At 34.9% G+C, this 15,764-nt stretch overlaps 1 protein-coding gene across 1 annotated transcript in view; it reads right to left on the bottom strand.

Moving 5' to 3' along the window:
- KIF13B (kinesin family member 13B) overlaps positions 1-15,764 on the bottom strand; it is a 249,415-nt gene that overhangs the window by 160,298 nt on the left and 73,353 nt on the right. Inside the window, exons 3-4 of the mRNA XM_051975736.1 lie at positions 15,184-15,196; positions 12,533-12,593 (exon numbers count right to left, since the gene is read on the bottom strand). Of these exons, the coding sequence (XP_051831696.1) occupies positions 12,533-12,593; positions 15,184-15,196 (74 nt within the window). The remainder of the gene's footprint in view (positions 1-12,532; positions 12,594-15,183; positions 15,197-15,764) is intronic.

The following is a 15,764-nucleotide window of genomic DNA, read 5'->3' as shown; positions in this document are numbered from 1 at the left end:
CTTTTATAGAGTTTACAGCCTTCAGTTTTTTCTAATTAACTCATAATGGAAAATGAAAGAAAAGATTGGATCTGTTTCTGGAATATTAAATTCTAACAAGTAAGCCTTTCCCCTTAACTTGCCCACAATCACAACCATATGCCCCTTCCCAGGAATCTTAACACCATGCTGTCTCAGGTGTATACTTTTCCCTTCTGTGCTCTCCATCTTTCTTGTTCCCTTTAAAGTATTGCTTGGATTACTGCTGAAGGCCCATAATTTATCTCCCTCCCTCAAATCTCTCTGCTTCAAAATAATCTACACAATATTCTTTAAATATAATTTGACCAAACAGCAGTCAACTCTTGAAACAATTCTTATTCTCAAGAAGCTTACATTCTAAAACAGGAGACAACAGGCGATATTTCAAGTTGAAATATAAAGAGAATGAATATAAAGAAATATAAATCAATACAAGGTAATTAATTATACACACGGGAGTTTGGGAGAGACAGTACTAGAAACTGGAAGGTGAGAGTAGAGAGAAATTAGGAAAGTCTTTATGTACTAGTGAGAACATGGGCTACATCCTGAAGAAAGAACAGAATTCAATGAAGCAGCAAGGCTATGGGTTATATCTTTAAACTCTGTTTATGGAAATACTATGTAAGTTAAAAGGGGAGGTTTCTTATCTGCAACGCTTCCAATAGATGCAAATGAATTATCATCTATTCACACAATATTACTCCCTATTACTCCCTATTAAAGAAGTATTGTAAGAAAATCTAGCAGAGGGACAGCTAGGTAATGCAGTGGATGGAGCACCAGTCCTGAAGTCAAGAGGACCTGAGTTCAAATCTGGCCTCAGATACTTAATATTTCCTAGCTGTGTGACGCTGGGCAAGTCACTTTACCCCAATTACCTCAGAAAAAGGGAAAAAAAAAAAAAAGAGAGAGAGAATCTAGCAGAAACATAATTATAATAGCAAACAGAAAGTGTGCATTAGCTAGACTATGTGGCTAAGAAAAGAAATATTCTTCTAGTTAGATTAAACAGTAGATTAAACAGTTTACTTAGTATCGCCAGTGTCACGGACTAATAACCTAGATGACATGGGTCTACTGGTAGGGAAATCCCACTGAATTATATATCACCACTGTTCAACAAGCTCAGGAAAGCTTGTCTCTCCTAATTAGAATATGAGGGAAGAACTAGGAACAAACAATGGCAGACATGGCAAAAAAGACTAATTTAGGCTTGATATTCAAAAATCTAACAATCAGAACTGTATAAAAATGACACACTGTGAGAAGTGTCTTAAGTAGACACTGGACAATCTCCTGTTGAGCATGTCATAGAGGCAATTCAATTATTTATGAGTTGAACTTGATGGCTACTGAGGTCTCTTCCAACTCTGTGGTTAAGTTTCAATTACTGCTTTCATACAGAGCATTCTGGGTAGACCTAAAAAGCATAAGACGTTTGCAGCCATGGTCTCTCATGAAATAAAATGAAATCTAAAAGCCAATTAGGAAGGGATTACATAAAAACAGATACCAGACTAAAGAAAATTCTTTAAAGACTTTGTCCTCTTGGCAGAAATAAATGTTAATGTTGTTTCCAGAGTTGAGAAGTCAGAAGCAGATGGAGTTAATAGCTAGAAGGTACTCGGGTTGTGTTCTTTCTCACCAATATATGTTCTTGAAATATTTAGTCATGCTTTTATATTTTTAGTATATATTATGTGATCACATTAAAAAAAAAAGCTATGCTAAGAAGTAAGTATTTAAAATTAAAATAATAGCCCTAAATTTATGGTTAGAAGGACTGGGAATGTAGGCTGGAAGACTAGATTTAACATGAGATATTTATGTAAGACCATCTCTCTAAGAAACTATCTTATGGCTGTGTAATAATGGCCACAAGGTGAATCAATAAAACTGAATTAATAAGTGCAAATCCATCAGCACTGTCAAAAAACAACTTGCAACTTTTGCTTTACATCACAATAAGAAAAAAATTTATCATAGAATCATAGAGCTCGGAGTTGAAAGACCTCAGAAGCCATACCTGAACAAGAATTTCCCTTACAAGAAGTAATAATTTAGCCTTACCTAATTAGTGAGCGCAACAGATAAGAGATCAAAGGAGGATGAGAAGATGCAGTTAGATTGGGGGGAGATAATGAGGGTATACCCCTTAAGTCTCCTTTCTCCAGACGAAAGTTCAGCACCTCCTGAGAGAGCCTATCAGAGAGCACCAATATTTGGCCCGTTTGTACCTTTCATTGTTCTCAAGAATAAGTCTAAATACTTGCACATAACAGCTCTTCAACTGTTTGAAAACAACTATCCTGGACCAATAAATGAATCAAGTATTTTATTAAGTGCCAAGCACTGTATCATCCCTGGAGAAACAAAGAATCAAAAAATCAAAAATAATATATACAAGAATTGAACATATTTAACATATATTGGATTACTTGCTATCTAGGGGAGAAGGTAAGAGAAAGAGAAGGAGAAAAAATTTTGGAACGCAAGGTTTTGCAAGGGTAAATGTTAAAAATTATCTATGCACATTCTTTTGAAAACAAAAAGCTTAAAAAAAAATTCATGCTCTCAAGCAGTTGATAATCAACAGCAGATAGGCTGTGATTTGAATTCTAAAGATCTGCTTTTGAATTCTAGCTTCACCACGCACTCTGTGATCCTCATGAGGTCACAATCTCTTGGCTTGAATTGAAGTGGATTGAACATGGATGGTCTCTAGTATTGTGATCCTAAGTATAAAAATGTTTCTGTACAAAGAACAAGTGCAAAAAAAATACAAGTTGGTAAAAGGAAGGGAGGGCAGGAATTAACAGGAATGGAGCCCAGCTAAGTTTTTATGGGTATGGTGGGTGCTTGAAGAAAAGTGAAGGAATTCTATGAAAAGAAAGGAGCCCATCCTTGGGATGGAGGACACAGAAACTGTAGATGGAGAACTATGTGTGACACACAGAAAGCATAGATGGAGAACTGTGAGTGATACAGGGAGAAAATGCCCATTTGGCTTGATCCTAAAGTACAGGAATGAATAATCAGGCTGCAAAACTGGTGGAGGTCAGGATGTAAAGGGCTTTACATGTTTTATTCTAGATGCAATATGCAGCAACTAGAGCTTATTTAATATAGGAGTGATATGAGCTTAAGGAAAATCAATTAAACACCTATGTGAAGGATTGAACAGAGAAAAACTTAAGACAGAGAGACTAATTAGGAGGCTTATGCAATAGTCCAAGGGAAAAGTGATGACAATGGTGGCTATGTGAATAGAAACAATACAAGAAATGTTGTCAAGATGAAAATCACAACATTTGTCAACATAATGAGTATGTGGAGTGAGTGAAATGTCAAGAATGACACCTGAGATAAATCTGAGAAAAATGATAATGCTCTTGACAGTTGTAGGAAAGTTCAAAAAAGGGGTGAGTTATGTGTGGGAAACATAATGAATTCTGTTTTGGACATGCTGACTCTGAAATGCCTACAGGGCATTCAGTTCAAACTATTTAGCAGGCAGCTGGTGATACAAGACTAACTTCAGGAAAGCAATAAGGGCTGAATATATAGTTCTGGCAAACATCTGCTTAGAGATAATAATCGAACTCATGAAAGCTAAAGAGAAAACTTCAGTTCATCAAGACTTTCTCACTAAGTGAGAAAATACAGAGAAAAAAGAAAAGGCCAGTATAGAACCCTTGGGGATACTCACAGTTAGAAAGCTTGACACAAATGATGATTTGTCAAACGAGAATGAAGAGGTATAATCAGCCAATTAGGAACCAGAATAAGTGGGGCCTCTAAGGCTAGACATTCCCACTTTCATATGGCATGAACTAGAATCCTTTCACCAATCTGGCTCTTATCTGGAAATTATGATTCTTGATGCAGATTAAAATCAAATTAGCTTCTCTGCCCCACCCACTGCACTAATTTTGTTGATTATTCTAAAATATAATTGTACATCACACCAAAATGTATGGGATGCAGCCAAAGCGGTAATAAGGGGAAATTTCATATCTCTAGAGGCCTATTTGCATAAAATAGAGAAAGAGAAGGTCAATGAATTGGGCTTGCAACTAAAAATGCTAGAAAAGGAACAAATTAAAAACCCCTCAGTCAAACACTAAACTTGAAATTCTAAAAATAAAAGGAGAGATCAATAAAATTGAAAGAAAAAAAACTATTGAATTAATTAATAAAACTAAGAGTTGGTTCTATGAAAAAACCAACAAAATAGACAAACCCTTAGTAAATCTGATTAAAAAAAGGAAAGAGGAAAGTCAAATTGTTAGTCTTAAAAATGAAAAGGGAGAACTCGCCACTAACAAAGAGGAAATTAGAGCAATAATTAGGAGTTATTTTGCCCAACTTTATGCCAATAAATTCGACAACTTAAATGAAATAGAAGAATACCTCCAAAAATACAGCTTGCCCAAATTAACAGAGGAAGAAGTAAATATCCTAAATAGTCCCATCTCAGAAAAAGAAATAGAACAAACTATCAACCAACTCCCTAAGAAAAAATCCCCAGGACCAGATGGATTTACATGTGAATTCTACCAAACATTTAAAGAAAAATTAACTCCAATGCTAAATAAATTATTTGAAAAAACAGGGATTGAAGGAGTTCTACCAAACACCTTTTATGACACAGACATGGTACTGATACCTAAACCAGGTAGGTTGAAAACAGAAAAAGAAAATTATAGACCAATCTCCCTAATGAATATTGATACTAAAATCTTAAATATTAGCAAAAAGATTACAAAAAATCATCCCCAGGATAATACACTATGACCAAGTAGGATTTATACTAGGAATGCAGAGCTGGTTCAATATTAGGAAAACTATTAGCATAATTGACTATATCAATAACCAACCAAACAAAAACCATATGATCAGCTCAATAGATGCAGAAAAAGCATTTGATAAAATCCAACATCCATTCCTAATAAAAACACTTGAGAGTGTAGGAATAAATGGATTTTTCCTTAAAATAGTCAGGAGCATATATTTAAAACCGTCAGTAAGCATCATATGCAATGAGAAAAAACTGGAACCTTTCCCAGTAAGATTTGGAGTGAAGCAAGGTTGCCCATTATCACCATTATTATTCAATATTGTATTAGAAACACTAGCCTCTGCAATAAGAGTCGAGAAAGAGATTAAGGGAATTAGAGTAGGCAATGAGGAAACCAAACTATCACTCTTTGCAGATGATATGATGGTATACCTAGAGAATCCCAGAGATTCTACTAAAAAGCTATTAGAAATAATTCATAATTTTAGCAAAGTAGCAGGATACAAAATAAATCCCCATAAATCCTCAGCATTTTTATACATCACCAACAAAATCCAAGAGCAAGAGATACAAAGAGAAATTACATTCAAAATAACTGTCGATAGCATAAAATATTTGGGAATCTATCTACCAAAGGAAAGTCAGGAATTATATGAGCAAAATTACAAAAATCTTTCCACACAAATAAAGTCAGACTTAAATAATTGGAAAAATATCAAGTGCTCTTGGATAGGCCGAGCGAATATAATAAAGATGACAATACTCCCTAAACTAATCTATTTATTTAGTGCTATACCAATCAGTCTTCCAAGAAAATATTTTAATGATCTAGGAAAAATAACAACAAAATTCACATGGAACAATAAAAAGTCGAGAATCTCAAGGGAACTAATGAAAAAAAAAATCAAATGAAGGTGGCCTAGCTGTATCTGATCTAAAATTATATTTTAAAGCAGCAGTCACCAAAACCATTTGGTATTGGCTAAGAAACAGATTAGTTGATCAGTGGAAAAGGTTAGGTTCACAAGACAGAACAGTCAACTATAGCAATCTAGTGTTTGACAAACCCAAAGATCCTAACTTTTGGGATAAGAATTCATTATTTGATAAAAACTGCTGGGATAACTAGAAATTAGTATGGCAGAAATTAGGCAAAGACCCATACTTAACAACATATACCAAGATAAGATCAAAATGGGTCCATGACCAAGGTATAAATAACGAGATTATAAATAAATTAGAGGAACATAGGATAGTTTATCTCTCAGACTTGTGGAGGAGAAATAAATTTGTGACCAAAGATGACCTAGAGACCTTACTGATCACAAAATAGAAAATTTTGATTATATCAAATTAAAAAGCCTTTGTAGAAACAAAACTAATGCAAACAAGATTAGAAGGAAGCAACAAACTGGGAAAACATCTTCACAGTTAAAGGTTCTGATAAAGGCCTCATATCCAAAATATATAGAGAACTGACCCTAATTTATAAGAAATCAAGCCATTCTCCAATTGATAAATGGTCAAAGGATATGAACAAACATTTTTCAGATAATGAAATTGAAACCATTACCACTCATATCAAAGAGTGTTCCAAATCACTATTGATCAGAGAAATGCAAATTAAGACAACTCTTGAGATACCACTACACACCTGTCAGATTGGCTAAGATGACAGGAAAAAATAATGATGAATGTTGGAGAGGATGTGGGAAAACTGGGACACTGATGCATTGTTGGTGGAGTTGTGAACGAATCCAACCATTCTGGAGAGCAATCTGGAATTATGCCCAAAAAGTTATCAAACTGTGCAAAACCTTTGATCCAGCAGTGTTACTTCTGGGCTTGTATCCCAAAGAAATACTAAAGAAGGGAAAGGGACCCATATGTGCCAAAATGTTTGTGGCAGCCCTGTTTGTAGTGGCTAGAAACTGGAAATTGAATGGATGCCCATTAATTGGAGAATGGTTGGGTAAATTGTGGTATATGAATGTTATGGAATATTATTGTTCTGTAAAAAATGACCAGCAGGATAAATACAGAGAGGCTTAGAGAGACTTACATGAACTGATGCTAAGTGAAATGAGCAGAACCAGGAGATCATTATACACTTCAACAACGATACTGTATGAGGATGTATTCTGATGGAAGTGGATTTCTTTGACAAAGAGATCTAACTCAGTTTCAATTGATAAATGATGGACAGAAGCAGCTACATCCAAAGAAAGAACACTGGGAAATGAATATAAACTGCTTGCATTTTTGTTTTTCTTCCCGGGTTATTTTTACCTTCTGAATCCAATTCTCCCTGTGCAACAAGAGAACTGTTCGGTTCTGCAAACATGTATCTAGGATATACTGCAACAAATCTAACATCTATAGGACTGCTTACCATCTAGGGGAGGGGGTGGAGGGAGGGAGGGGAAAAATCGGAACAGAAGTGAGTGCAAGGGATAATGTTTTTTTTTTTTAACTGTATCATACTGTCTTTTTTTTTTTTTTTTTAATTTTTTTTATTGATAGAACACATGCCAGGGTAATTTTTTACAGCATTATCCCTTGCATTCATTTCTGTTCCGATTTTTCCCCTCCCTCCCTCCACTCCTTCCCCCAGATGGCAAGCAGTCCTTTACATGTTGAATAGGTTACAGTATATCCTGGATACAATATATTTGTGCAGAACCGAACAGTTTTCTTGTTGCACAGGGAGAATTTAATTCAGAAGGTATAAATAACCCGGGAAGAAAAACAAAAATGCAAGCAGTTTATATTCATTTCTGCAAGGGATAATGTTGTAAAAAAATTACCTTGGCATGGATTCTGTCAATATAAAGTTATTATAAAAGAAAATAAAATATATAATAAAAATAAATAAACAAATAAAATGAAATAAAATATAATTCTAAGACTTTACTACTCCAAAGTCTTTCAAAGATCACTGCAGGAGGCAGAAAACACATCAGACAATTCTTTCAGTACCTTGGAATACATTTCATTTTGGTAATTTGAACTCATCAAGGGCAACAAGGAACTATTATCTCCTTAGTTCTCTTTGATGGCAACTTCCCATCAAGCATTTTTGTTCTTTCCTTTACAATCCAAAGACTTTATTTTCCTGAGAAACAAAGCAAAATTTGAACAGCTTTATCTCTCCTCTATGTGTGTGTCTATCTGTCTGTCTCTGATTATCTGTCTCTCTCCTTTACTACTCCTAACCCATTCACTCTGAGCAGGGATTCTCCCCGTTCTGTATTCTTTCTTTTTATCCAATAAAGCTTTAAAAAAAATTGCCCTCTTATTGTTTTTAGCTTCAGCATGCCCAATTCTAAAATTACAGATTTTTACTATTCCCTATTTCCTATCTTACTTTCATCTTCAGAACATAACTTTTAAAAGTTTAAATTGTTTGATGACTTCCCTATCCTTAAACAACAGCCACCCTTTCCCCTACCCCCTTCCTTTTCATCTAAACTTTTCTCACATTTCAAAATTTCATTCTCCATAGTATACCAGACTTTCAAAACTGACTTCCCTTCACAGAATTTCAGGCCATGGAATCTAAATTATGATTAGGTCATGTAACTGATTTTTTTTTAACAGTTCCTTTATTTATTTTTAATATTCATTGCTTTATCAGTGTTTCTATTGGGCTTATATCCCAAAGAAATACTAAAGAAGGGAAAGGGACCTGTATGTGCCAAAATGTTTGTAGCAGCCCTGTTTGTAGTGGCTAGAAACTGGAAAATGAATGGATGCCCATCAATTGGAGAATGGCTGGGTAAATTGTGGTATATGAATGTTATGGAATATTATTGTTCTGTAAGAAATGACCAGCAGGATGAATACAGAGAGGACTGGCGAGACTTACATGAACTGATGCTAAGTGAAATGAGCAGAACCAGGAGATCATTATACACTTCGACAACGATATTGTATGAGGACATATTTTGATGGAAGTGGATTTCTTTGACAAAGAGACCTGAGTTTCAATTGATAAATGATGGACAAAAGCAGCTACACCCAAAGAAAGAACACTGGGAAACGAATGTAAACTATCTGCATTTTTGTTTTTCTTCCCGGGTCATTTATACCTTCTGAATCCAATTCTCCCTACGCAACAAGAGAACTGTTCGGTTCTGCAAACATATATTGTATCTAGGATATACTGCAACATATCCAACATATAAAGGACTGCTTGCCATCTAGGGGAGGGGGTGGAGGGAAGGAGGGGGGAAAAAAATCAGAACAGAAACGAGTGTCAATATAATGTAATTATTAAATAAAAAAAAAAGAAATATTCATTGCTTTATGAATCATGATGGGAGAGAAAAATCAGAGCAAAAGGGAAAAACCATGGGAGAAATTAAACAAATAAAAAGCAGAAAAAAGGGGTGAACCTAGCTTATGTTGATTTACATGCAGTCTCCATTGTTCTTTTTATGGATGCAGATGGTATTTTCTGTAAAAAGTCTATTGGGATTGCCTTGTATCACTGAACCACTAAGAAGAACTAAGTCTTTCACAGTTGATCATCGCACATTCTTGCTGTTATTATGTACAATATATTCCTCATTATGGTAGCTGTATAGTTAGAGACAGAATAAAAGAGTTAGAAATGACAAACAGCAAAGTAAAATATCTATTATTTTTGTTATTCAGGTCATAAATTCTGCTATTAAGTTTGTTATTTCACTTGAACTTTTGCAAACATCTTGGTATGGTTCATGTACTTTTGTGCATCAATAGTATCCTCTGTTTCCTGAGATACTGATTAATTTTTAGTTTTCCTACTATATTTGCTTGGAGATATATAGGTTGTTTGGCTTTTGTTTGTTTTGTTTTTATATATCCTGAAAGAAATTTTGCCATTGTTATTTAATATTTTACTTGCAATTTATCTGCTTGTATTGAAAGTTTTTAATTTTTTGTTCCTCCTGAAACTTTGGTGATTTCAGTCTTTTTTTTTTTTTTTTAAATCATCAATCACTATCCATGACTTTGTAATGATGGTTGCTTTAAATGATGAACCTAACAACTATCTCAGCCTCTATGACTGGGGAATTCACTTTTTACCCGCCTCAGTTTATGCTCTGAGTGGCATGTAACTGATTTTTAAAATTCAAGTATGAGATTTAACTCTTCATGATTTGTGTGTATGTTATATACATTTAAACGAAATAACATGGAAATGAAACTAGTGATAAAATATTGTCCCTCCATAAACCAAGAGTACATCTTTTAAGCATATACCATAAATGGAAATAGTAGGAAACACACACGAGTCAGTCAAAAAATATTTATTAAAAGCTAACTATATGCTCAGCACTATTCTAAGTGCTAAGAATACAAAAAAAGGAAAAAAACCACACTCTCTCCCTTCAAGATGCTCACATTCTAAGAGGAGGAGACAATATGCAAATAACTATATACAAGATATACACAGTGTAAATGAAAGGTAATCTCAGAGGAAAGGCACTAACAGTGGAAGGAAATGTGAAAGGCAAGCAAGAGCAGCAATGGAGTTTGATCTGAAAACAGCAGGAAGAAGAAAGGAAGAAAAGCAATCCAGGATTGGAATATTGATGACAACACATAGCCAAAGCACAGATGGAAAAAGGCAGATGAAGAAGAAGCACATGTAATCAAGGTGAATACATAGAGAGGAAATTTATGCCTATTATACTGTAGGACTACAAATGTCTCCTCATGATGTCCTCATGCTGCCTCCCTAAGCCTGATTCTTGAGCCACTGGTTATGCTAGTGACCACTGAGTCTGTAAACTCAGCTAAGTGCAGCTCTGCTGATCTGGTGGTGGATTCTCAGCATTTTATCTCAGTTGGGTGTTACTTTCTGCCATCAAATTCTGATATTCATCTCTCCCAGGATTCCCCTTCTGGTTTCTGTGGGGAGAAGGTTGTGCAAAGAACAGGAAAGAGATGAGGATTCTGAGTTATACTTTTCTTTACTTGTATATTTAAATTTCAATGTTTCTGTATAGTTGGGGTCTTTTCGTTGGCAACGCTTAGAAGTATTCTTTCATTAAAGGTCTATTCTTCCCTCTGTAGGATCAGTTTTAGTAACTAAATTATTCTTGGTTGTATACCCATATCTTTTGCCTAATAGGAAGCTCCCCCTTTGTCTGGATTTCCTGCCTTGGTTATTCCTCTGCAGGTTGGGCTAGATGCAGATTATGAGATTTTGCTCTGAGCTTGGGTTCTGACTCCCATGATCTTTCAAAGATTACTGTCAGCAGAGCAGCACTTAAGATAATACATCTTTTACATTCAAAATTATGTCATGTCAAACTTATATTCAGACTTCTTCTCTATCATAAATTTTAAGGTGGAATGATGACTCTTCCTCACTGACCAAGCATCCCATTGTTTCCTCTACAGCAATTTGTGAGAATGAGATCCAAAGTAGCATTTTCCCTCATCAGTTCCTCTACTTTTTGAAGGCTGAAATTATCTTAAGGCAACTTAATAAATTGACAGTTGTTCTGCTTTCAATAGAAGAAACAAGCTCCAAAAGCTGTCTAAGAAACTAGTTCCCTGTTTGCTTGGACATCATAATACTGTGACAAGCTATGTTCTATTTCCTAAATTTTTTCACCTGTTTTCTATTTCTATATAGACAGTCTGTAGTACACTAATGACAAAATCAATTCTGTTTATAGTCTACTGATTTTCATCTAAATGTTCTTCACCAGGGAAACCCTTGAACTCCTGCATTTTCTCACGTGTGTGTATTTTCTAGTCCTATTTCTCCCTCCCCCTTCACCCATACTTTTCTTTCTAAATAAGGTTTACTCTTCCAGACCCATATTCCAGCTAAGGACCACAAATCATCAAGACACAGTGATTATATGAAAACAAACAGCATAGAAGAGAACAAAATCAGAAGCACCTATAGTGCTAGACTAGAGTGGACTAAAGTTTTGGGTCTGAAGTTAGAAGACCTAATTCAACTTCAAATTCAAACTCATATATTAGCTATGATTCTGAGCAAATTACTTAACTAGCTATACCTGCTTCAATTTCCCCAATTGTAAAATGAATATAATAATACCAACCCCCAATGTTGTTATGTAGATTAAATAAAATAATATTTATAAAGAGCTTTGCAAGCCTTAAAGTGTGATATAAATGCTAATTATCATCATCACTATTAAATGCACCATCCTGAATTAGAATAAATTATTCACCTTACTTATCACTCATCCTTTATGCATTTGTATACAGAGAGCCAAATTATATAAAAACCACACACAAACACTGAGGTTTAGTAGCTTCATCTTCAAAGAGTAAAAGAATGAATTTTGATAATTCTCAAAGAAATACCTGGGAAGTATTACTTTTTCACTTTACCTTTCAAAATGGGCATGATAAAGTCTGACTCTCATAAGCTCCTCATAGCATGGGTTTTCAAAGATTATGGCAGAAAGCGGGGGACTCCCTGGCAGATTCTGTCAAATTTGAAAGGCTCTGTCTATATTCCTTGTTAACACCAGTTAGGCCTATAATTCAAGAACTTGCCTTGCTAATGTTAGAGAAAGGCCAAAGAGTGATGAATCAGGGGTAAGTGGGGAAAATAGTAACACTGCAAGACCATCCACTAAGGCTGGAAGTAGAGTTGTGATGTGGGTTGATCCAAATCCAAGAAATCACAGATTGTTAACTATAAGAGACAATTTAAGACTCTATTACCTGCGTACTTTTCTTTGACAGATTCATCCATAGACCAGAAGCAATGATCATAAGCAAATACCTGTTAAGTAATTAAAGAAAATATACATTAATAATGAAGTCTTTAAGGAAATAATACAACATTACCAACATAGGATCTGGCTACATAAAGCTAAAAGGGTCTCTATGTCTGAATACTTAATAATTACTTGTGTAAGACTGCCTATAATTGGAAACTGATTGGCTGCCCATCAAGTGGAGAATGGCTGAATAAGTTGTGGTATATGAATGTTATGGAATATTATTATTCTGTAAGAAACGACCAGCAGGATGAATATAGAGAGGCCTGGAGAAACTTACATGAACTGATGCTAAGTGAAATGAGCATGACCAGGAGATCATCATTATATACTTCAACGACAATACTATATGATGATCAATTCTGATGGACTTGGCTCTCTTCAACAATGAGATGAACCAAATCAGTTCCATTTGTTCAATAAGGAAGAGAACCAGCTATACCAGCAAAAGTATGATGGGAAATGAGTATGAACCACATCATAGCATTTCCACTCCCTCTGTTTTTGTCCCCTTGCATTTTTTATTTCCTTCTCATGTTATTTTTATCTTATTTCGAAGTTCTGATTTTTCTTATGCAGCAAAATAATTGCATATATATATACACACATATATTATATATAACATTTACTTTATTTAACATATACTTTAACATATTTAGATTATTGGTCTATCTGCCATCTAAGGAAGGGAGTAGGGGGAAGGAGTTGGAACAGAAGGTTTTGCAAGGGTCAATGCTGAAAAATTACCCATGCATATACCTTGCTAAAAAAAAAAAAAACCCAGCTATAATAAAAAAACTTTTTTTAAAAGTTTGCTTTCATGATATTTCACAAGAGCAACACCTGCTACAACCATTCAGAAGTGATAGTGTTGCCTGCATTTTTCAGTGTGCAGACCATGCTGTGGGGGAAAAATAACAGCAAAAAACAAAAAAGAGGGAATTGTTAAGGGACAGGTCAATTCTCCCAGAGCCTCCACAGCTGGGGATCATAGCATCTGAAGGAGTTGCAAGGCAGTCTTTGCTGACACAGGTGTTGTGGTCTGGGAATGAGATAAATTGGAGGCAGAGGGGAAGAGAAGTGAGGTCAGACAATGCAACGGCCTCTCAATCAGAGGTCAGAGAACAGCAAGAGCCTCTCAATCTCTCACAAGAGGAGATCCATTCTGGGTTAGATCTCCAGCAGAAGATCAGGTGGCTCCTGTGAATTCCAACAGCTCTCCCGTGAATTCCAACAGCTACCAATTAAATAACTTTTCCCTCTGCACTTAAACTATTATCTATCACTGCTTAATTACTTCTTGTTCTCCACAAATATAATCTGAATACACACCAATTTATGCTTAGAACCCAAATCCTATAAAATTCAGAATCTAAATTCGCCCTTCACTGCCTGTTTAGAGTAATACTCTCGATCTCCAAGATACTTTCCCCAGCATAGCTTTTATTGCAAACTGCTACAGGTGTTTTTTTTTCAGAGCCTTCATAAAAGAATACAGTTTTTCCCCTTAAAAATATTTAGCAAAACAGAATATACAACATTTATAAATGATTACATAGTGATTTTTTCATAGATTCCTTCTCTGAATATTACCCCACAACAATCTCAGTTGAAAAAATAAAGGGAAAAGTAGATTTATGAATAGTATCAAATTAATATTGTAGTCATAAAAATGACTATATTGTTACATATTCATGTGACACAGTTATCTAGCTACACTTTAAAGAAAAGTAACCAAAAATAAGAGATTTATACTTAACTACTTTAAAGAAAACAAGAATATGAGGTGGGGAGCTTCCTGAATCCTCAGGGAATTTGAAAGCCAGTCTAAGGGGGAATATCTGATTCAGATCATATTTCAGAATCCCCAAGAAGTGCAGGAAATCTCTGAGATTCTCCCTAATTTTTGGGGATAAGATCAAAATCAAACAATATCTCCTAGCAACTGTCATGGGATGGAAAAAGAAAAAAGGAAACAAACATTTATTAAGCATCTACTACAAAAAAGGAATTATACTAAGCACGTTGAAAATATCTCATTTGATCCTCTCAACAACCCTGGGAGATTGGTGCTCTTATTCATATTTTGCAGTTGAGGAAATTGAGGTAGATAGGAAGTGACATGAACACAATCATACAGCTGAAATGTATCTGAGACTAGATTTGAAATCAGTTCTTCTTGTCTCCAGATCTACTTCCCAGATGAACAGGCAACTCCTAGTCTGCATCTCCTCAAAAGCTCCTAAAACCTTTCTGAGTGCTAATTAGAGAATATATAGTAGTTATAACTGTGTAAGAAATGGTCATCTCTGAGCCCATCAGCAGAAGAGCACAGCACAAATAGAGTTCATGCCTGCAGTTACTGGCAACAAGCCAGCAGTAATCAAAATACAAATACCAGACTTTCCCAAATTGTCATGTCCTTATAAGACAATTGACTAAGGATCATACATGCAGGCTGACAACACATATAATTCTCATGTTGCTGGGCTTCTACAGGCAAAGTACTTAAAAATAAGAGCCATCAGATACTTTAACAATATATAGAAAATAGTTTGGCAACTATCAATGTAATCAATCCAAACATCTTACCTTTGGCTGGCCCCTGAAATTCCCAAGAAAAAGATGATCATTGGCACAAAAGAGAAAAAAAGACAAAAAAAAAAAAAAATTAGTCAAGACAGTTTCTAAAGGTTAAAAAGATTATAAACATTTACAAAAATGAATTCAACAATGAGAATTACCAATGCAGAAAAATTAACAAAAGTATCAACTTTAATACCAACATTTCAACTTCTTCAAAGAAAGTGATTGACTTAAAATAAAGAAATTATTAGTCTCCAATAATCAGTGTTTGAGCATGGCAAAGACAAAAATAACTTTTAAAGACTTAACTGTATAATTTTTCCCCCACTCCAATATTCATTTCTCTGTACATTTTAAGAAAACAAAAAAGAATGCTTACTCTCCCTCCTCAACTACCTTTCCACCTTTTCCTCCCTACTATGCAATATCAAAGGAATAATCAAAGCAAAATGAGTGTTGTCTTTAGGACAAAGGACTAAATAAAAGGAGCATTAAGCAGTTCTTGGGAGATCTAGAATCATCACTAACTAGTCTATCCCCAGTCAGATTATCTTTCTCTTTCCAACCTCCCCCTTAGAAGACAAAGT

The sequence above is a fragment of the Antechinus flavipes genome, chromosome 2 (assembly GCF_016432865.1).
Source record: "Antechinus flavipes isolate AdamAnt ecotype Samford, QLD, Australia chromosome 2, AdamAnt_v2, whole genome shotgun sequence".
NCBI classification, from domain to species: domain Eukaryota; kingdom Metazoa; phylum Chordata; class Mammalia; order Dasyuromorphia; family Dasyuridae; genus Antechinus; species Antechinus flavipes.
The sequence above is the reverse complement of the archived record's forward strand: the minus strand, read 5'-3'. Positions and strand labels throughout refer to the sequence as shown.